At 35.0% G+C, this 23062-nt stretch overlaps 1 protein-coding gene across 10 annotated transcripts in view; it reads left to right on the top strand.

Moving 5' to 3' along the window:
• The window catches only part of LOC106162444 (uncharacterized), a 61411-nt gene that overhangs the window by 26742 nt on the left and 11607 nt on the right, over window positions 1–23062 (top strand). For 8 of the 10 annotated variants that reach the window (XM_087014470.1, XM_087014473.1, XM_087014465.1 and 5 more), the window contains 6 exons: window positions 2258–2467; window positions 3918–4044; window positions 8225–8312; window positions 17812–17964; window positions 18407–18668; window positions 19760–19836. In XM_087014470.1, coding sequence (XP_086870596.1) covers window positions 2258–2467; window positions 3918–4044; window positions 8225–8312; window positions 17812–17964; window positions 18407–18668; window positions 19760–19836 — 917 coding nt within the window. The remainder of the gene's footprint in view (window positions 1–2257; window positions 2468–3917; window positions 4045–8224; window positions 8313–17811; window positions 17965–18406; window positions 18669–19759; window positions 19837–23062) is intronic. The other 2 variants (XM_087014469.1, XM_087014466.1) reach the window with 1 other exon arrangement.

A 23062-nucleotide genomic window follows, 5' to 3' on the forward strand; every position in this document is an offset into this window, starting at 1 on the left:
TGAACATATTAGTTCTATCTCAAAATCAACACAAACATTAAAAGTCTGGTCTCCATGACGACCGAACGCAAATCGCCTTAGAATAATATGGCGTAAGAAGAGCAGGGTTGCTTTATAGGGCAGATACACACTTCAAGTTGGGTTCATCCTCATTGACGTCAAGGTATTATAAATAACAATTAACAGCCTCAATAAAACAATAATATCAACTGTAAGGCATCAGGGCAGGCTGATGACCCTAAGTAAACTGTGGTATTTTATTTGGAAACCCCATAGTAGAAGTAGTGGTGGTGGTGGGTGGTGTATATCTAGTGATGGTGCGGTGTCAGAAGGCTCTTAATTGTTGTTTGTGTCAGGTTGAAGGGAGCTGGTTTCTTCACAAAGCTGACGTGCGTGCCGACAACAGTCGTAATTTTGGACCATGGCCAGTCGTTCAGGTTGTCTGCTGACTGTTGTTACGTATCATTGTCTGGGGCATGGGTAATATACGTAATATAGTAATATACGTGTGAGTGAAATAGGTTCATTCATGACAGAGGTCGACCTGGCTGTAGCTAGGGTTACTCATGGTGTGTTTCCATCAATGGGAGATGATCTCATCTTGGCGTATACTGGCTGTTGTCTACTAAATCAGGATAAGGGGGCTGTGATAATTTGTTTGATATTTGTCCGCCTTTTGTGTACAGAAACTCAAGTTCAAGGCCTTGGGTAGTTGTGGAGTTTATACAAGATGTGTGAAAATATTTTTGGCTGTTTATTGCTTTTTTTCCTTAGAGCAAGTTTGGTAGTGATAAGACGGTGATTTGAGTAAAACAAAAAGAAAGAAAAAGATATATTATCCAAATGACACATTATTTAGATCTTTTATTCATCTCTCTCTGTAAGTTGAGTTATATCTGACTTATTTTGTGGCAAGGCAGGCTGGCAGTTCTTAAATATTGGGTTGCAGAGTTGAGCATTTTTGCGCCAATCCAAGGTGTAAGCATGAGAAGGTGGACCTAAATAATGGTGAAAGAAAAAAATTGGGACTGCTACATGGGTGGAACTTGAACTTAACAATGCATAACATGAAGTATGCCGTAGTGACTTGTTGATGTTATCATGAGTCAACTCCCAGTTTAAGTATTGTAAATGAAGAAATGTTATTGTTTTTCTGTTGTGCATTTAGCCTCACCAACAATTTGTGTTAACTACAAAGTTGTTAAGTTAAGGAGGTGAGATTTGTGCCAGTTAGAAACACTTAGATTGGAAGTTACTATGCAGGGATGATACTCTATCCCTTTTTGGTCCATTTCTTCCTTTTTATGTGTGAAGGATGATACCCAAAGTTGCTGGGTTTTGTGAAGTGAATGGGGAATTCAGGGGATCTTCTTCATTTTTGAAATCCTTTTCTTGCCTTGTAGCTAGATATGTCGTAGGTTGTGCTTTCATTTGCAGATTTGAAAATCTGTAAAAAAACTTGTTGCAGATCCTGATACTATGGGAAAATGACTTATGATGTCAAGGCCAGGATGGTGCCGTTTTTTTATTTTTGTAATAGTGTTATTTTCCAACGTGGTGATAATCTGTCATTTTAGTGACTGGGTAATGGGTCCGTGGGGTCACTGAGTACAGATACTATTTGGAGGGAAACGGACTTGTCTTGTGTTTATTTGCTTGGGTAGCAGTCAGTGACTATAATATTAATCCATTGTCCCATAGGGGGCTTGTATTGCCTGTGTAACTGGTACAAAATATGGGAGGGTGGAGGGGGGGGAGGAAGAAGAAAGGTTTCCTGTTGAAATGAAATATCTGATTTATGTAGATATCCGGAGGTTTGGGTATTGTATTTTTGCCCTCACCCCACACCTGTGTAGAGCTGTTCACCTTCACCATTTGCATTTTAAAGAATTTTACAAGGTCCACTTCCCTCTCTTCTTCTGTACACTTTACCCTCTGGTGACAGTTAATATTATAAATAGTAGAAACTCATGGCATTATGAAAGATGTTATTGTGTCGCGTCAACGATTTAGAAAAAATGAAGATATTTCTGTCAACCAAATATGATGTATGAAATTTTATTTGCATCTTCTGTCAGCAAATTCATTTTGAACAAAAGGTCAATCTAGTTCATGTTTTTTATTCAGATTTATTTGGAAGAATAATTTTTTTCAGCTATTTACTATCAATAAAAATCAACAGGTTTAGATGATTTCACTGTCCAACAGAACAATAATCAGGTGTAAAATTGAAACATTTTGATTTCTCTCATTGTAGGAATGTCTCCGGCGGAGTTACAACAGTTATGGAAGGAGGTATCAGGTCAAGGTCACGGCACTGGAAACAGAGACCACAACGAAGACACTGACACCATGTTAAAAAATGGCACCACAAATGGACTGAATCAACTTCTCGTCTCTGGTGGTGTGCCGTCATCGTTCCCTTCTTTCCTGCCTAATGGATTTAACGATCCTTTTCTACTAGCGGGTATGTATCTTGAATTAAAAATTCAGAGACAGAGCTCACTGAGGGATGTAAACAGAAACATGGTTTTAACTTTAAGACCATCATTTTACACTGACCCAAGATAAGCCAGTAGTGGTAAATACTTGAAAATTTAGTCAGGCTTGAAAATTTTGGCGATAGACGATCTCCTGCTGGCATAATTTATTTTCACTTTGAAAATTTTGCCATATTTGAAAATGGGCCTTTTGATAATTTTGAAAAGATGGTCACATAACATGGCTGTGTCCGATTAATGATTTCATCCTTGTTTTCTTTTTACTCTGAGGAAGTGTTGAGGGGATATTTGTCACTTGTTATGTTACTTTCAGTTGGTTTTGTTTCCTCTTGGCATATAATAAAGTATCTTAGCAACTGACATCAACAGGTTTTTGTAAATATTACCTCTTCCTGGTTTTCTTATTTCTCGGAGGAAGTTTCTGTGAGGGTGTATTTGTCACATGTTATGTTTCTTTGGTTTTGCATCCTGTTGTTATATAAAATATTATTTCAACATGTTACCATAGAAACTGACATTGTCACTAAAACACTTAACAAAGCCAATTATGCTATTTTAAGTATCATGTGATAAACAATGCTCGAGGATAAATTTCAGTGCATGATTAGACATTTGACCTGAAAATGATAGCGATAAATGATTTTATACTATTATGTCCAAGGAATTCTGTTGTAGATTGACGTTTATTACCTTAACTTAAATATGCACTTGTTAAAAACACTGACAGGGGTGTCACAAGACAGAGATATAAATACTAACACCAAGGCCATCGCAGTGTATCGCCATGGAAACAGGCATACGTAAAAATTAAGCAGAATCAAGCAGGGTTTTGATAAATAAGGTGTTGATTGTCAATAGTTAGTTGTGCATTAGGTGCTTGTCCGGCTAGCATCACGATGTTTAGATACCCATACATGCATATGGGATTTGCCTACAAGGATTTTTACTTTCCAAATAATGGCTCAAGTATGCTTGTTTTCTGTTATATTTTAGATTGCATTCATTGCTTTTTTTTTTGAAAGTTAATTAATAGGGAAAAGATTTATATTTAATTTGTTCTATAGATAGTGATCAGTATTTTGAGGCTGCTGCGTTAGATCATTGACTTCAGTTCTATTTGACAGATACATTATTAACTATTTCTTAGCTATTTATTTTTTATTTTATTATTATTTTTTTAAAGTTTTAGTCTAACTTGATAACACTGTAAAGTTAGTAAGCTAAATTTTCAATCCATTCAGTAGACTTATTTAGTGACAGCATTGGGCCTCTAAAAGTCACTGTGAATGCTCTGTCACTGGCATGTAAAAGAACCGTAAATAAGTTTAAACTTTCACGAATAATAAGTAATCCTGTAAAGATGCATCTGTATAACCTTATTAGCTTTAATTGTATGTATGTTTATTTTTATTCCAGGAGGCTTGTTAAATCCTCTGAAACCAGACGGGGGAGCAGCTCCAGGGACGCACCCCTTATATGGTCACGGGGTATGTAAGTGGCCCGGCTGTGACACACCCTGTGATGATTTCGCATCATTTTTAAAGTAAGTCAACTGTGCATGATGATTATATTTTTTATACAACAGGGGCGAATCCAGAGATATTTTCTGACAGTCTTCCACATTATCTTTGTTGATCCATCCTCCATTTTTTGACCGTCTTCCGACAGAAAAAATTAGGTAATCATCAATGTAAACTTTGAAATTTGACCGTCTTCCGGAAGACCCAGAAGACAGCCTCAATCCACCCCTGCACAATGTTCTTTTATTAAGCATTCTATAAAATAACAAAGCCCCTTATAAAGTGTTTGAAATTTTTTCAGATTATTAAATTAGAATGTTAAAGTAACAGTATGTTTTATTAAAAAGAATGTAGGTGAAATAAAAAATTGAAATGAAACTGTCTTTAACTTAAGAAGCCATTATTAAAATACCATTCAAAAATTTCTAAGTACCTTGCTATCCAGAATTCCCACATAAAAAATAGATAAATAAAAATGAAATAAAATAAAACCTACACACAAAGTTTTTTAAAATATTAAACTTTAAAAAATTACATTGGTGGAGAATTGTTTTCCTACAAAATTTTCAAGAATGAGTAAATTTTCAAGTTTTTACTGTACTCAGCATCCCCACACTTGCCATAGCCAGTTAACCGAATTATTTTTTATTGGTCCAAACAGTAAAAACAAATTTATGAAAAGGAACTAAAAACAAAACCTAGTGTAATTAGCACACGTTAAGACCAAACAGAAGAATGTGTTACAAAAAAGCATAAAGCATGGCGTGAAAAGGGCCTCAAAATTCGGTACATATTTATGCAGCGAGACCCTGTGCCCCCCTCTCTCAGTTCAGCTCCTCGTAGTCAGACACGGTGTCCTTTATTGATCCAGTTCTGTCCCTCAATTCCCTGTCCAAGATGTATGTCCCTGACAACTCCAAATAAATAACATCAAATATAAATAAAAACCCATTCATTCTGATGCGTAACAATACAACCAGCCGTCTATGTAGGTATGATTTCTCCATAAACATTCTTTGCCAAACAATGGTCTACCTGTGTTCTCCTTCACAAGGAGAGATAGGGCAAGAATTCATGAATAGACAAATAGGGAGGGGCAGGCTGATCTGGGTGCAGATATTGTTGAATTATGCATATATTTGTAATAAACTTCAATGCTGTGACCCATCTCGTATGGTTGAAGGCAGTTAATATATGAAATAAATTTTGGTGCAATTGGTCATTGACAGTTAGAATTGTTGAAAGATTGTTTTCACTTTTTTTTTTATTGGGAACTGGGCTCAATGCAAAGGTTGTTGGTTATTTAGTCTGAGCTGTATGTCATAGGGCAAAGTTTTTCATAACTCAACAACAAAAAATTGTTTTTTATAGATTTAGAAACATCATTACCAAAAGTAGAAAGATGTTAATAGAACACACTCATAACTTTTAAGTTCTTTAGTAAAGCCGGGGAAAACTTTGTGGTCCATGATGTCGTTCATGTTGCTTTTCACGGGGGCGTGACAGACAATTAAGCTGATTACATTTAACGTTAACTTTTAATCTGAACACAGCCTAAGACCCCATTCACATGGAAAGTCTATTTTCTAAAAATCTATTTTCTATTTGCAGTATCTTGTAATCACGGTCCCTGTGCCCTGAATATCCCGAGAATTAATTACAGCTTTGGAAGTAACTGGCTTGTGCTGCCAGTAATTACGCCGCGGGATATTCAGGGCACAGGGACCATGATTACAAGATACCACGAATAGAAAATAGATTTTTAGAAAATAGACTTTCCATGTGAACGAAGCCTAAATTCTGCTAAACTCCACTCCCTCCCTCCCAGGTAATACGTATCCTAGACTCCTGGGTTCCGTGAAACTGGCAGTAATGCATCCTGATTAAGTCACCCTCTTAATTGACACCATATTATGTTTACTGTGATTTGCAGCTAATTGATACGATGTTCAGTTGCCTTCACGTTGGTTCTAAGAAAAACTATTTTAGGCTGGGGTCGCGCAATGTCAACTTTACTTCACATATATTATGCTCGTTGTATTTAATTTGTAAGGTTTGTGTACAAGAGAAGTCACATGGGAGGGATTTGTAATGAAGAATATATTGTTATAAAGTTAGAATTGAATGTTTTTTTGTTATGTTTCAATATTAATGCAGTTTTGAAATTAGGCCTAATTGTATTTTTTTTTTTTTTTTTTGAGAGTAGCAATAATTGAGAATTTTATTTTTAATAATAAGAATTCCCTGAATTGACTTATTTCAGGATTGAAGGGTCATAGCGCATTGTGGAGAAGTTCTATCCACTTTTCACATTTGTAGCATATAAAAAAGTAGTGTTTCAGTACTTAAAATGAGAACCCATTTAACTGCGCTTAATTATCTCCCACAAATGTGTGTAACGTGCTGCCCCCAGCTGTACAAATGACAGGTGTTATGTAGAAAGTCTCGTTGCAGTCAAAATCTCTACTTACCTTGCGTAATCGAGGGGTATTCATCGGCATTCTTAAAATCTTTCCCACAAGGCCATTCTCGGGTGTGGGCAGTGTGATACGTCAAAGAACCGTGAAATGGTCAATGACCTTGTTTTGTACCATATGAATAACTATTGTATAATTACATTTTTATACATAATGATTACAATGCATTAAAAGTGTGTTATCATATGTAAAATAGATAATTGAATCCAAAATAACAGATCATTTAATTCTGAAATATTAGATTTTCTAGTCTTCATTATGCATTATTTTCGAAATTAAAAAAAATTAGAATTGCTAATCTTAAGTCTGTGAAGCTATTGTCAAATGTTGTTTCAAATTATCATCACTTTACCCCCCAACTCTACTTGTGAGAGAAATATGCAAGATTTTCAAAACTTGGCCATTTTAATGCAATGTATATTCTTTTTATTTATTTATTTATTTTGTAATTAGTACTCGTATTTCTGTCCAAAAACCAATGAAAACTTTTTCCGGAAGTTTGTCAACCTTAAAAGAAACCTAAACTTTAGGCAATGAAGGACAGCCATGCTTGACAAAGAATTTCAATCAAGCATGCTTAAAAAAATTCATTTAATGCAGAAATATTTGAATAAAAAACATTAACTTGTGTGCCACATAAAAATCCATTTACAAGACAAAAACCAGTTTAGTCACTATCATGTAACAATTGATTCTATTATTTTGGAAGTTTTATAATCAGTTGAACCTGTTTACAAAGTCAATGCCCTGGTTATTTGCTCGTCTCCTTTGTAAAAAAAGGCCTATTGTATTCCTTGTCCTGATTGGTGGATTATGAGGTCATCCAGTGGACTATTGGATGCAAATTTTTCCTCTCGAAAGAGGCACCAAGCTAAAATTAATGGAGATTGAATATTTACTGAACATAAAGCATTGCTTTCACTGCTTCCTTTGTAGATAGGACACTATGTTTTCTATAGCTTTCCATCAGGGCACTATCAATGACTTCTTTTGTAACATTGCATGTTTATTGTTTGTTTGTCGGCAACTGGCATTTCGTTGACAGTTTGTGAGATTTATCTTTTCAAGAACAAAGGCCAGCATTGGGCTTTGAATGCTGCTTTATTGCCGTAACTAATTTTTTTTTTATTTGCAACACAATAAGGTTCTTTTCACATTGAGCAGTACACTTATCTGACCTGGACTGCTTTGAGAGGTAGACGGCTTAATCAACCTGGTTATTATATAATAGGGTCAACCGTGATGAATATGGCTAATTTGTTAACTTAAAATCTGAGATTTAACAGCAGGGGATGAACTTGTGAAAGGAAGATAAAAAAAGTGAAGTTACATGTAAATATTTGTCAAAGTGGACGCATCCAGTTCGGTACCCCCACTGCCATGGTGACACCCAGTAATAGGAATAAATGTTACCATTTTATGTAATGATACTGTAATGTTCCTCTATTGTACTGATTTTAAAACAGGCAGTTCAACAGTGCACATAGGAATCCAGATTGTACTGTATTGTTACTGTAACTGTATTGTTTCTGTTACTGTATTGTTACTGCTACTGTATCATTACTTGTACAGTGATGTTACTGTTACTTTGTTTCTGTTACTGTATTGTAACTGTTTTGTTTCTGTTACTGTATTGTAACTGTATAATTACTTATACAGTGATGTTACTATTCCTGTATTGTAACTGTTATTACATTGTTACTGTATTGTTACTGTTTTATTACAGACATATCAATAATGAACATCAGTTGGATGATAGAAGCACAGCTCAGGCGAGAGTCCAGATGCAGGTCGTCAGTCAGCTAGAAATACAGGTAATTATTGATAACAGAAATACAGGTAATTGTTGAGAACAGAAATACAGGTAATTGTTGAGAACAGAAATACAGGTAATTGTTGAGAACAGAAATACAGGTAATACACAATGTAAGACAAGACAATCATTTTTGGTACAATTTTAGCTCTCCAACTGACTCAACTGGCCTGATATTATAGATGTTACAAAAAGTGTCATAGATCTTCATATAGTAATTTTTTCCTGAAGTCCAAGTTTCTGATTTGTGATGTGCTGATGTAATGGAAACTAGTGAATTTCACTCACAGCATCAAAATTAAAAAGGTGGACCTTGCTAATTAAGGAGAAATCTCTAAAATTTCCAGGATTTTATTTATTTTAATATTTTTATTTTATTTATTTTTTTCTCTATCAGTATTTAACACATTTAGTATGGCTTTAACACCTCAACTGTTTTCAATTCACCTTTTTGCCCCATGGTACTGATTACTAGAAACTTTAAAATTAGCACGTCAATCTAGCTGTCATTGTGGCAAAAAAATGCCAAAAATATGACGTAATATTTCACGTCAACTGACACAAAGGTGAGAGTTGAGCTGAGAGATCTGATGACTTCTACCTGGTGTTGTTCACAATCAGATTCAATATCAGTGCACTTTTCGTACAATTGGGGAGCAAAACTACTTGAATTCTAAACAGATAACAAAACACGGACAAGATTTATGGTCATATGAAAAATAAATTACTGACTTACAGAAAACAGACAATAAGATGATGCATATGGATGCTTTATGTTTAATGAAGATTGATGATAAATAAATTCAAAGAAAAAGATATGTTACAGTGACGTCTTAAAATCTGGGTGAACGTAGTTCTTCCTCGAAGTGATCTTGGTGACGATAGTGTATATATTTATGCATTTATTAATTTGTTGGAATAAATGACGTAAAACGCTAAGTGAACTTTCAAATGTAGGATCCCAAGTAGGAAGGAATTCTTTGCACTTGTTTGTCACTTGAATGGAAAGAAATCAGAATGGAACTGTCGCTTAAATACATTTGGCAATGTTAAAGTTGTTCATAAATATAGATTACATAGCAATATCTTAGTCACTGAAATTGCATAATTATTATCAATTAGTAAAGTTTGTGTGTAATCAAATATTAAGAGCAAATGATCAAAGGGGGGAGTGGGGAGGTAACACTACCTGGATGCTACAGTAAAACTTCAAATGAGACAGTTCACTAAGATGTAAATAGAAACAGTAATAAAATGTCTCATATACCAAATGATAAATGAGACGCAAGGTACGGTAGCTTCTTCAACAGCAGTTCCGGTGTTGATAGACATATTTACTCCCAAGTAAAAAAATATGTCTGGGAGATTACCAAAATATTCCTGCATCATGAAATGTGTTAATTTTCATTGTTGTCTGGTTGCGTACATCATGGTACATCACGTGTTCTGATTAACTTTAATATAGAACTGGGGCTTGGTAGCTGCATGTAGCTTGGTCCTGTCTTACATACAGGGATGTCAGCATTAAGGAATTTCCTGGGCCTATTTTGATATTTTATTTATTTATTATTATTATTTATTTATTTATTTATTTTATTATTTTTTTTTTTTTTGTCATTATGATGTTGATTACTTACATGATTTTATTTCTGTACATTTTGAGCGGTGTAACGTTGGCTTAAAAAAGAATTATACCCAAGTTAAACTTTCGGCCCAATCAGTAGAAAAATTGATTAAAGTTGATCAATTGTTTCTATATTAATTTGTCGAAATTGTATAGAATTAGAAATACTTTTGGAGGTTTGAGCACGGGACAATGATGTAAAAATCCAAGGGTAAAGTAACTAGTCTGGAGATTTTAAAGTTAGTCTATATTCAGTTGAAATTCACCTTTAGGTGTAAGCTGTTTAGAACCAGATCCGTTTGTAAATCATAATTCCCCCCAAAGGTGTCATGCAGTGCATTTTTTTTTTTTTTTTTGTCAGCCGTGAGTGACATTGCCAGTGTCCAAGATAAAGTAGTTCTAGTTGGGAGAACACTGGCAGTTTACCTGTGACTTAACTCACCTGCTGTGGTCTTACCTCCACTGGCAAACTCTAGGAGGTAGACCGCTATTCTCAGGTGATAATTACCTCCACTAAGAAACTTGTTGATAATTTTGTTGGTTTGTAAGTTAACGTCAAACTCAGCAAGTTTGTATGGAGTGTGATAATGTATGGAGAGGGATAATTGATCTGCGAATGATGCGGCATCTTTGTGGAATATAAGGCTTTTTCACTTAGATTTTAAAATAAAAAAGTCTAAGTTTGTGTAAGACCATTCCTTACACAATTATTATTATTTATCAAAAAAAGTTTTATTCTGTACATTAACATATTGGGGTAAACAGTTTTTAAAAATAGAAGTCCTTAAAAATGGCGCACTTCATTATAATTTACAAAGTCAAAGTTTCTTAGAATTTCTTACCATCTCAGGCTTTCAGATTTTTTTTTTTATTGACTTATCATTTTAAATTTATTACCTCATTATCCAAATATAATTTATAATATTTGAAAAGAATTCAAACCTAATTTACTAACCAAAGTGTTGATTTTTTTTTTTCCATTTCCCCTGGCAAATTGAAATTGTCTTAAGCATTATGATGTGGATGTTAGAGTGTATTCCCATAGATTTAGATCGATCCATCTAGATCGACCTAACTCCCTGGGGGTTCACGCTAAATTGATGTCAGCCGAGCACGCATGGTAGCTAATCACCCCCTTACAGCTTTTAGTAGGCGGGACAGACACTTAAGCCGGCTAAGCTGACAGTAATCTACTGAGACTCCCCACAGGGATAGATCGATCTAAAATCTGTGGGAATGGGGTCTTAGTTTGTGCCTCAGGTAAATTGTTGCCTAAATATGTCACCACCAGCAGAGACACTGTGCCACATGCAGTGTATTGCCAAGACTAAGTACATTCAGCCTAATAAAGCAATATATTTTAAAGTGAATTATAAGTGATTGAATAAATCTTAAAGAAGGGGTTCCGCAAAGGACCAAATGAACAATTGTTTTTGTGAAAGTAAAAACAAATTTGGTTTGATAAAAGGGCCATTTAATTATTTATCAGTGTAGGAGGGTTTTACTGTTTGAAAGGCAACTGAATAAGTATATCACAATATTTATTATCACAAAGGATTTTTACCCTCTGAATCTCTCTGCAGAAGTATTCCTATTCATTTAGTTCAGGAGGATTAGAATCAGATGCCTTTGGTTGCATTCTCTCTTCTTGTTCTAAATAATGAGATCAGACATAAAATTGTTGAATGGAAGGCAAAAAATTACTAAGAGATGGTGAAATGCTCATTTCAGAATGTACGGGGATGTTTTCTGGGAGTGGCGGGGATGTTTTCTGGGAGAGCCGTTAGTTAGCATTGACAGGAAACACGGACTGTAATTAAGTGTATATACCCCCTTGTTTAAGGTCAGGTAAATAACTCTCACACAGGTGTATAATTACAGTAATGGAGATGAGGGGATATTGAGATAAGGGCTACTGGATCTGTGTATATATAAAGTTATGGAGATGTCATCTCACTTGTTATCAGAGGGTGAGAACTGGGGAGAAAAGCATCAATCTTGCAGGAGAGGAAAGGGGGAGGGTGTTTAAAAGAAGGCGGTATTTAGAGCTTGAGATAGGTGATTAATCGTGGTTGTATAGAGAAATGAGAGTGATAGCCATCTCTTGTCTTCACAGAGATAAGGGGCTGAAGCTTGGGGACATGGGAATGTTAGTCAGAGTACTTGATGTCACAGAACAGGTACTAGGGCCAGACACACTGTGGAGTGTGGTATTAATTGAAGTTTTGAATAAAAGATGACAGGGGCTCCAAACCCGGCCCTCCCCAATTACATATTACAGATATAAATAGTGTGATTATATTAAGAACACAACAGTTTGTACAAATTATATTCAGTGTGTAAACTTTGTCCAAGATTCCATCTACTATTATGACTTGATAAGAGGCTGCAATGAATTATTTATGTATATTGTTTACTATTCATGTGTGTTGAAATGCAAATGTAAGAAATAAGTGATGCAGAGAAATACCTTAAATAGAGGCTAAAATTAGCTTATGATTCATAAAACATTTGAAAAAAAAAATGTTTTTGATTATGTTTTATGTAGGAGGAGGAACAAATGTTACATGAAATATAATTTTCATGTTGATTTGTGAAGCATTTAATGACAAGAGGTCTGGAGTAAAAAAAAAGTTGTACATAAAATATGTTTCAAGTCCCTCGGTGTTTCTGTTGTTATTGTTTGTTCAGTTGTTCAGCAATGTCATTATTGTGGAACTAAAAGGGGAGGAAGTTGCTAGCTTTCTATGTGTGACCCAGAAGTAGTTGAGTAAATGTCAGAGAGCAGACTTCTACACCGCTTTTTATTTTGCCATCTCGCAATTAATCTTGAAAATGGCCATACATTTCAAAGTGTTATTTATTTAGACTCAGTACAGCAGAAAGGTTTTGAAAGCACAATATAAATTGTGTGTAGTGTAAGGGCATTTGTGGTTTGACAAAAATGTTAGGTTCTTTTTTATCCCTGTTTCACACAATATAGTGGATCATAAATGTATGGAAGGGACAATGTAAATTGACAAGTGAAGATGAAGGGAATTAAAGCACTTAATTAAGATAAAGTAAAAATGATGCGTAAACAAAAAATGATAAGAATTGTTTCATGGAAGGAAAAACTTTGTTGACTTGGCCTTAACCAATAATCATTAGATCTGAGACAGAATTGCACCAATATTTACTTCTTTCTTTTTCCTTTTGATCAGCCAAGCTAGAAAATAGATGATGGAAAAATGGAGTATTTACTGCAGCAGAAACAACGTGGCAAAGCCAGTAATTGTATTTACCTAGCAGTGTGTGTGTATTGAATTTTCTAGCGGCAACTCGCTTCCATTTGCTATAAACATGCCGTGGCATTTCCTCGGAGAGCAAACCTAAACATTGCCGCTTATTTACTGATTTATTCTCCAGAGTTTTATGGGGCTTAATTCCATTTCCGATAGTTCCATACTGCTGGAAGAAACTTTGCTCCCCAGAAAAATAAACAAATGAAATGTTTACAAAAACTCAGGGTTTCCAAATGAACGAAAGTTGTACAAATGTGAGGCGGCTTTGAGAACCGCGGCAGCGGCCCTTGGTTCATGACAATATAAATAAAGATTGTTTATGAACTAAATCTTGGATTTGGTAAAACTAAAAGGCTTGTGTTTGCTGAAACACCACCAAAGCAGGATGGCATATAGATACTCTATGAATTGACCATAATTATAAAGCATGATGCAAAGACTAAACAACTCTTACGTACTTGTCCTTAACACACCACAGCGCCATCTATCAGCAGAAGTCTCATGCAGTACCATTGCCATTTGATATTGTAAGGAAATCTTTATCATTTGACATGAAATAAAGTACAACTTGTTAGGGTTTTGAATAATGTTAGCCTTGACTGTGCATCCATTAGGGTGGATTTTACAACAGCTATTTACATGACCTTTATGTCCTTCATAGGATGGAGCAATAGAGTCCCAGTAATTCAGGATGAAAAAGCGATAAATCATCTTATATGTGTACTTTTGGAGTGTCGCGGTAGATGTACATAATAGGCATAGGGCCTGAAGTAGACAATTCAACCTGCTACAGATGCCTACTGTTGTTTCTGAACGTCAAACTCAAAAGTTGACCAAGTGTCACTGTGATAAATCTTCTTCTCCAACTCGGTGCCACTAATATATGTGTATGTTGTTTGCAGTTCTTTTGAGCAATTCCTTCAGTTTTCCGTGTTATTCAGATGTTGATAGTATAGCAATATCCATCTATACATTAAGAGGTGTTGGATATGTTAATGAAAGTATTGCAGAAGAATTAGATATATATCATATCTATTATATTATGTAAATAATTATATTTGTAGTAAACATTATTCTCTATCAATTTATTCAGTTTTCAGGTGTTCTAGTTTTATTGAGAACATAACATATATATTTGCAGTAAACAGGCTCATGTGGTCTGGCCTTTCTGATGTCATGTGACACAGTAACATTTAAGAGGACTTCAAGAATAATAATCAAAACTGGAGATGCACTCAATATAAGGTTATACTGATTGAAATCTGAAAGCACTAAGGTTTAGCCATGAGACCCACATTTGTTTGTGCGACTTTGGAGATGATATCATTTGCAGACAGATTTTAGATGAGTTTTTAGTACATTTTTTTTTTCATACAACAGTTTACAGCAGATCTGAGTGATTTTGTTTGTTCGTTTTGTTTTGTGTTTAGTGAGTGACATTGGATTATTGCTTGTTTTTAAATGAATAACAGGAATATTATTTTGATATAAACTTTTTAAATGACTATTTATATATATATTTGTATTGATTCATTTGTGTCATTGAATTTTGTAATTATCATTCCATCATCACTTGATAACACAGGCATTAATCAATATATTTCGATCATTACTCTCTTGATTAAATTAAACATTATGTTGAAAGCCTCAGACATAAATTCTGTAAGAACTTAGATAAATATTTGAAAATTTGACATTTAACTCCTTTGAACTTTTTGATGTCATAGAAAAAACTGTTTGATGTTTGTTAATACTGACATGTGTGGGTACAGGCATGGTTGAACTCTCATTCATGCATGAAGATTAATATTTCTATATAGCTGGGCCACTGAATAAGTTTGTGTGATGATGGTATCTGGGATTTAACAAATTTGATTATGTGTTTGTGTCATTTTGAATAGGAGGAATGTGACCGTTAAGTGATGTAAAAAATACATAAACATTCATTTTCATACATTAGCCTGCTCTCAATGACAGCATTAAAAGATAATCATCAAAATGGAAAATAGATGGAACTGTTTGCATGACAAAGGATGGCAGCAGTCTCTCTCTCTCTCTCTCTCTCTCTCTCTCTCTCTCTCTCTCTCTCTCATATCACCCTTATTTGTGCCTGAATATTTTTTTTTAAATAAAACATTTTCAAAAACATCAATTTTTCATTATTTGTATCCAGTAAATAGTAACCCCTACCATAAATTTAAATCTTTCGAGTGCCTTTTATCAACAGTATCTGAAAACAGGAAGGGTAGTTTTCTGTTATGCATTTTCTTAAAATGATGACATTATAAAGGTTGCAGCAAAGAAGAGACTCACAATAAACACTGCATCCTTTGTTGTTGATGGACATTTAGACAACGTTAATGTTTCTTGAAATGTTTATCTCGTTCTTGGCAGACATTATCGGTGAATGTGAGGGCGAGGGAGAGTTGAGTCACATTGGTCCGTTATTAGCCATTAAGAGGCCTAACAGGGACAGTGCATGTAGTTCTACCATCCTGACACACCTCTGGGATGTTGTGTTGGCGCCACAGTTGACATGAAAACATCTTTGTGTTGTCAAAAAAATAATAATAATACCAGCAGCAGACGTATGCATTATTTAAGAGGAGTAAATATGAATGGTGAGGATGGTAAAGAAATTGGAAATATTCTGTTTGTGGAATTTAACTTTGTTTGATGTCTAAGAAGATGCATTTTAATGTAATTGAATAACATAATTTCATTATTTACTGATTTATTCAACAGAGTTTTATGGGGCTTGATTCCATTTCTGAAAGTTCCATTATTTCTCTTGTCAGTGTATACTGACACTAAGTTCGATTAGTATCATAATTTTTTCACCCCCTATCTCTAGGTTAATATTATCTAGTGCATGATAAGTAGGTTATTATATATTTAAAGTCTGTGTGTGCTGTTGTGTGTTTAAATGCATCTGGTACATTGTCTACAGCTAAAATTGTTCTGCCAGCCAAAAAATGTCTAGACTTTCCCCATAAATAATGCACTCAGGTGTAACCTTTTTTTTTTTTTTTTTTTTTGTGGGGGGAGTACCAAAGACATTTTTATATGTCTCTATTTTTTTTTACAAATTTGAAACATTATGTGTGAACATGATAATTCAATAATTCATTTTGAAGGATTTTACACTTCCAAAAGTGATATTGCTCCTTTATTTCTTATCATTCTGTGATGTTTAGTTTGTGTGTACTTGTGAAGGCCATCCATTTATCTGGCACACATCAACAGTTAGGTCATTGTCAGTACAGATGTGAGTGTGTATAAGACCCACTCATTCATTAGGGTTAACAAATCACTGGAAAAACACAGTTGGACAAGTCTTATTGTCGCGTTGTGTGCTCTACTGTTCTGCCATATCCGTGTTTAGCATGATGGGATATAATGGGTGTCGCGGGATGGAAATTCTCGTCCAGTTCTAAGTACAGTTATATTGTTGCCTATTTTAATGACCTCCAGTTGCTGTTTTTTTTTTATTCCACATACACCAAAGGGGCTTGGGAAGGGTATAGATAGTATAATTTTTAGAAAATTTTAGATAAAGAAGATCATTTTTGCTTGGAGTATCTGCCATTTTTGTTGCAGTGTTCATATCTATTTAAGGTTTTCAATTAAATAATTATGAATCTAGAAATAAGTACTAAGTACCTAACTGAATATCAAAATGGGATGTGTTGGCCAGTGAAATGTGAACAAGGTGTGTTCTGTACTGTCCAAACATTTACCCCGTTCACACTACAGTTGCCAAAATGCGCATTTCTATAATTCGGATTTTTCGTAAGGAATCCGATTCGGTATTGCGTTCACACTCGCTAAGCGAATCCGAATCCCACGTTGAAAATTTCAGGTAAAACTTCCTGTTTTGAACACTCGCGCATGCGCCGCACAGGAAATCTTAAAATATTAACAAAAATTTGTGACGACAAATGCAACTCAAAAGACATTCCAGCATTCTTGAGAGGTATAAGGTGGCAAAATAAGTTTGTTTCCTCATGTTGTAGTGAGTGGTGACCGCCAAATACGTTTGGTGCAATCGCTAAAGTAATAAACCAGCGTTCATAGATATCCGCAATTTATATGCACAGATGCGCAGTAAGATCTGTACAGGTGTCGATTCCGGTAAGTTATCCGGATCGCGCTTAGAAATCCACCTCGCTTGCAGGATTTTGAAAATGCGCATTTTCAAAATCCTCTTGCGTTCACACTACTGCATTTATTCGAATTGTGACCTAATTCGCAACTTATCCGGATAACTGAGCGTAGTGTGAACGGGGTAATTGTTGACAAATTGTTTAACACTATCTAACATCTTCCTGTATCTGTATACAAAATATGCTTGTACTGTTTGTACAAATAAATAATACACACTGTTATATTTCTGTATCATTTCTTTACAACTGTTTAACTTGTACTTAGAAAAGTTGTGTATCTCATACATAAATCAAACATCAAAAAGCTTCTTTTAACCTAACTGTTTAAGTTGACCAAGCGAAAAATCTATATTGCAGTGGATTATGAAAACTAGTAATTATTGATATGCACATATATTACTATGTCCCCACTGTTTTGTGTTCCAGTTGGCCAAGGAAAGGGAGCGTCTCCAGGCCATGATGCAGCATCTCCACATGACCCCCAAACAGCCACCCCCCCTGGCCCCCCTCCAACCCCCTCAGGTGGACAGCAAACACGAGCTGCCCGTCAGCATGGCACTTAATCTTACACCTCAGTCGGTACGTACATGCACGTGTGTGTGTGTGTGTGTGTGTGTGTGTGTGTGTGTGTGTGTGTGTGTGTGTGTGTGTGTGTGTGTGTGTGTGTGTGAGAATATAAGTTTTTTTTTTTTTTTTAATAATCACTGTTTATCTGTAAAGTGTAACAAATCATGTTTAATTGGCAGCTGTGTAGATCAACTAAAAAGATATAAAATAATTTTAAAGTCATTTTTTCTTTTGGTCATGACTTTAATGGGTTTTTGATAATATAAGTTCTTAACAAATTTATAAGAAGTGAAATTTTAAATGATTTAAAACATACAAATTTTTCATCACAGCAACTATCATTTTGTCATCTAGATTTTATGTTGATAACAGAATGTAGATACATAAAATTAATATATGGTACAGTCAAAGTATACCAGAACCACTATTTTTAACAAGTCTTTATTCATTTCAGATTCCTTCTCCCCTCCAGTTAAAACAGCCAGTAGTGAGCGTCCCCAACCCCCTTCCCGTGCTGACACCCCCCACACGTAGCCCTCCCACCAACAGCACGCCCAAACAGAGCGCGCCAACGACACCGCACACACCTCAGTCCATGCTGTCAACACCGCAGAACTCGCGACCGAGCAGCGCGGGGCCCGTGCGGAGACGTGTCTCGGATAAGTGCAATCTGCCAATCTCAGCAGGTACTGACCAGTTAGACTCCGTGCATTCAGGTATCGCTACTCCTTCAGTTTCTACCAGGTCTCTTGTGACATGCACGGGCACGATTCTTACATCACGTGTTTGTTTTTTGTTTGCATGTGTGGGCACTTTACGCTTTCAGGTGTTGCCTGAATTGTTTCGTATTAAGTTGTGTTGTGACATGCACCAGTACGATGTGTTCACTGCGTGTTAGGATTGTTTGCATGTGTGACTATTCAGTGTTTTCTGTTTAAACTAATCTGAACGTTTGCCTGAACAATTTTTTTAAAATTTTTACATTCCATTTTATATTGGCTGCATAATTTTATGTATTTCTATATTTTAGCTTAACAATTCATTTGCTCTCAGATATGATTTTTATCATTGAAATATCACTCTATTTCATTTCTCTGAGATGTGCCTGAATTAGGCTTCATTCACATGCAATGTCTATTTTCTAAATACTATTTTCTATTCGCGGTATGTCTTATGATCACGGTCTGTGCCCTGAATATCCCGCGGCGTAATTACTGGCAGCGCGAGCCAGTTACTTTAAGTTACTATAAGTAAATACTATTAGAAAATAGTCATTGCATGTGAATGAAGCCTTAGACTTGAATGGCCAGAAAACTGTATACTTACTTTGTGTGGAATATCTAAGTTTCAGACATCTTTGCTGTGTTGTCATTTCTTCTTGGTGCTTTTATTCTTTACTCACTGTTTGACTGAGCATTGACATTGTATCTGGCAATCAGGATTGCTATTACACTAATTGTTATATAATTTTCTAAAGATAACATTTTAACTATTGGAGATAAGTGGTACAGCAGATATATAGTAAATGTAATAGCGCCCTTTGGCTATTGATATAAAAAAATGTCAAAAATGAAAAATAGCGTAACAGTAAAGTTTTAAATTTGTGATGTAGGTAAATTATTGTAATAATTTTGTAAATATTTGTAAGGATTATTTGAAATATTAAGTTACATGATAAACAAAGTAAATTGAATGAATTGATTTGCGTGGATGCAGTTGTACCAGGTGTCTATATTACTATGGATAGAATTACATGTGCCTTCACCACTTAGTTGTAGCTGTTGTGAATTTTGACCTACAATTTCAGAAATACAACGAAATCGAGAGTTCTACAAGAATACGGACGTCAGGCCGCCATTCACCTATGCCTCGTTAATCAGACAGGTGAGACAGGGGGTTTCATGGTTGTCACAATATTTTCACAAAGTTTAATTATTTACAGATTGTATACATCAATCAAGGTTGCTTGATTTTATGTATCCATGCAATCTTTGATAGAATTCATATCTTGTTCACTGAAAGACTGCTTCTCTTGTACAAAGTGAGGGGTTCTGGTTTTGAAAAAGCATTTACAGGATAGAAAATTATGCTTACAAGTTTGATTTTTATTTTCCTTTCCTTTTAAATTTCTAAAACAAGGGTATTGTTGTGTGTGTCATACACGTGCATTTCCTGTTGTTGACTTCCAGATGTTTATTCAAAAACTTGATTAATGTAATTAATAAGTTGATATTTTGTTAGCTATGTGTCAGTAAATATGTACAAAATGCTTTTGTAACTGAAAAATAATGATTATAATAGTGATATTTTTAAGTTATTGGTTTAAATCTGACTGAACACACTCTCTGCTCATATCTTTAGTGTTATGCTAGGATTCATCTTGTCTCAATCTTTTAAATGAATTGTTATGGCACAAAAAATCACCACTCAACTATTTTTGATTTTACTTTTTTGGTTTATTTTTGTAAAAATTTAAATTGATAAAACTTTGAATGCAAACCGTGATACTGTTCCAAATTTTATGATATATCATGAGAATTAATATATATAACAACGAAAAAAATGTCGAATGTCAATGTTTTAGAAATTTTGATTGAAACAAGGAGAATAAACTTGTATGTCAAGCATTGTCGTCTATCAAAAAGGATTACGCCCACGGCCTTGTATTGAAAATAAGTAAAAATTGAAATGCTAAGAGATTCAGAGCAGAGAGAGTTCTAGATATGGTGTTTTGGGTCCAGTTGCATGAAGAATACAATTTCTTGTCATCTCCCTGAACTTTACTTCACAGCTGCACCTTATTCTTCACAGTCACTTGTTCTCTGTTATTTTATTATTTTTAATTATTTATTCATTTTTATTTATTTTATTTTATTTTTTGGTATTATTATAGCTAAAACATCTTATTCCTTAGCATGTCTCTTTAAACTCAGCTGTTGATATGAAATTAATCCTTGTTCTGGTTGCTAGAGATTTTCCATATTTATAACCTGATTATATTCTGTTGTCTTAGCATGAAATAACACATTTTATCTTTTACTTTTTCATGCATATCAGTTTAATTATTGTACCACCAGCGTAGGCGCTGGCGGTACCCATGGTTTTAGTCCCGACCCGTATGTTCCGCCGGCTCCGCCGGCTCCTGCGGCTCCTGCGGCTCCGCCGGCTCCGCCGCCAAGTCACCGTTACCGCTTCTCCTCCTAGACGGTAAGGGCCCCTGTACCCATCTCTTGGATTTAGGTCACCTATAATCTCAACTCGTTCCACGTAAAATTTGGGCTTTGTCGGTATTGGGGTCTAGGTGTGGCACTCATTGCAATGCACCCTTGTCTAAAAATGGCAAAATTAAATGCTAATTATCTACCCTACGGAAGGAGTTATGGGAAAAATTTCTACAGACAGCTTTCCAAAAGTCATATGTGTAGATTTCAAATATGCCCTTGGATTTGACCTTTGACCTTTATTTCAAGGTCAAACGGGCCAAAATTTTCAAAAAAATGAATTTTTTTACGAAAAAAATTTTTTTTGCCCTGTTATTCAGATACCACACAGACTTAACCAATAATATTATTGGAAAGTGTAACCCTTCGGGTCATCTTTCATCTCCGTGAATTTGGGGTCAATCGGTGCATTTTCACGGGAGTAGCGGCCATAAAGTACCGAAACTGAAAACTGTCTCTAATTCGGGAACCGTTAATGCTAGAGACCCATTCTTTTTTGCATTTTGTAGAGCATGTAAAGCCCAACACTGGAGGTGGTCTCCATTTTTTTGTATTCCATACGGTTTTCAAGTTACGCTGTATCAAAAAGTACATATTGGTGGTGAAAGCAAAATGTGCAGTACGGTAATGAATAATAAATTTTGAACTCTGGAAAAATAATACATAAGGCTTGGCAAAGCAGACAACTTGTGGTCAAAAATGACATTATTTCATCAAATTTGAACTTCTGGAAATTCAGAGCACCTCCTATTTTAAGAATTTTGACCAAAATGATGTTTTCTTTATTTTAATTAATCTTTTCTGTAGGAAATTTATGGCACATTATGGTAACTCCAAAATTATAACATTTAGTCCCTTATATCTCCAAAACTGGCAGAGATAGGTCCATAGTTACTATTGAAGTTGAATAGGAAGTAACATACTGGCAATCCAAATGTGACCTTGAAATTGACCTTTGACCTACTTTTCACCATGAACTGAACTTTGCAAATTTTGCTTCCCTTTTATCTCCAAAACTGGCAGAGATAGGTCCATAGTTACTATTGAACTTGAATGGGAAGTCTTATACTGGCAATCTAAATGTGACCTTTAAATTGACCTTTGACCTACTTTTCACCATGAACTGAACTTTGCAAATTTTGCTTCCCTTATATCTCCAAAACTGGCAGAGATAGGTCCATAGTTTTTATTGAACTTGAATGGGAAGTAATATACTGGCAATCTATATGTGACCTTAAAATTGACCTTTGACCTATTTTTCACCATGAACTGAACTTTGCATATTTTGCTTCCCTTTTATCTCCAAAACTGGCAGAGATAGGTCCATAGTTTCTATTGAACTTGAATAGGAAGTCATATACTGGCAGTCTTAAAATGACCGTAAAATTGACATTTGACCTACTTTTCACCATGAACTGAACTTTGCAAATTTTGCTTCCCTTTTATCTCCAAAACTGGCAGAGATAGGTCCATAGTTACTATTGAACTTGAATAGGAAGTCATATACTGGCAATCTAAATGTGACCTTAAAATTGACCTTTGACCTACTTTTCACCATGAACTGAACTTTACAAATTTTGCTTCCCTTTTATCTCTTAAACTGGGAGAGATAGGTCCATAGTTACTATTGAACTTGAATAGGAAGTCATATACTGGCAATCTAAATGTGACCTTAAAATTGACCTTTGACCTACTTTTCACTATGAACTGAACTTTGCAAATTTTGCTTCCCTTTTATCTTTAAAGTTACACTGTATCAAAAAATACATATTGGTGGTGAAAGCAAAATGTGCAGTACGGTAATGGATAATAAATTTTGAACTCCGGAAAAATAATACATAAGGCTTGGCAAAGCAGACAACTTGTGGTCAAAAATGACATTATTTCAT

The sequence above is a fragment of the Lingula anatina genome, chromosome 6, assembly GCF_051362555.1.
Source record: "Lingula anatina isolate TDL-2025a chromosome 6, LinAna3.0, whole genome shotgun sequence".
Lineage (NCBI taxonomy): Eukaryota > Metazoa > Brachiopoda > Lingulata > Lingulida > Lingulidae > Lingula > Lingula anatina.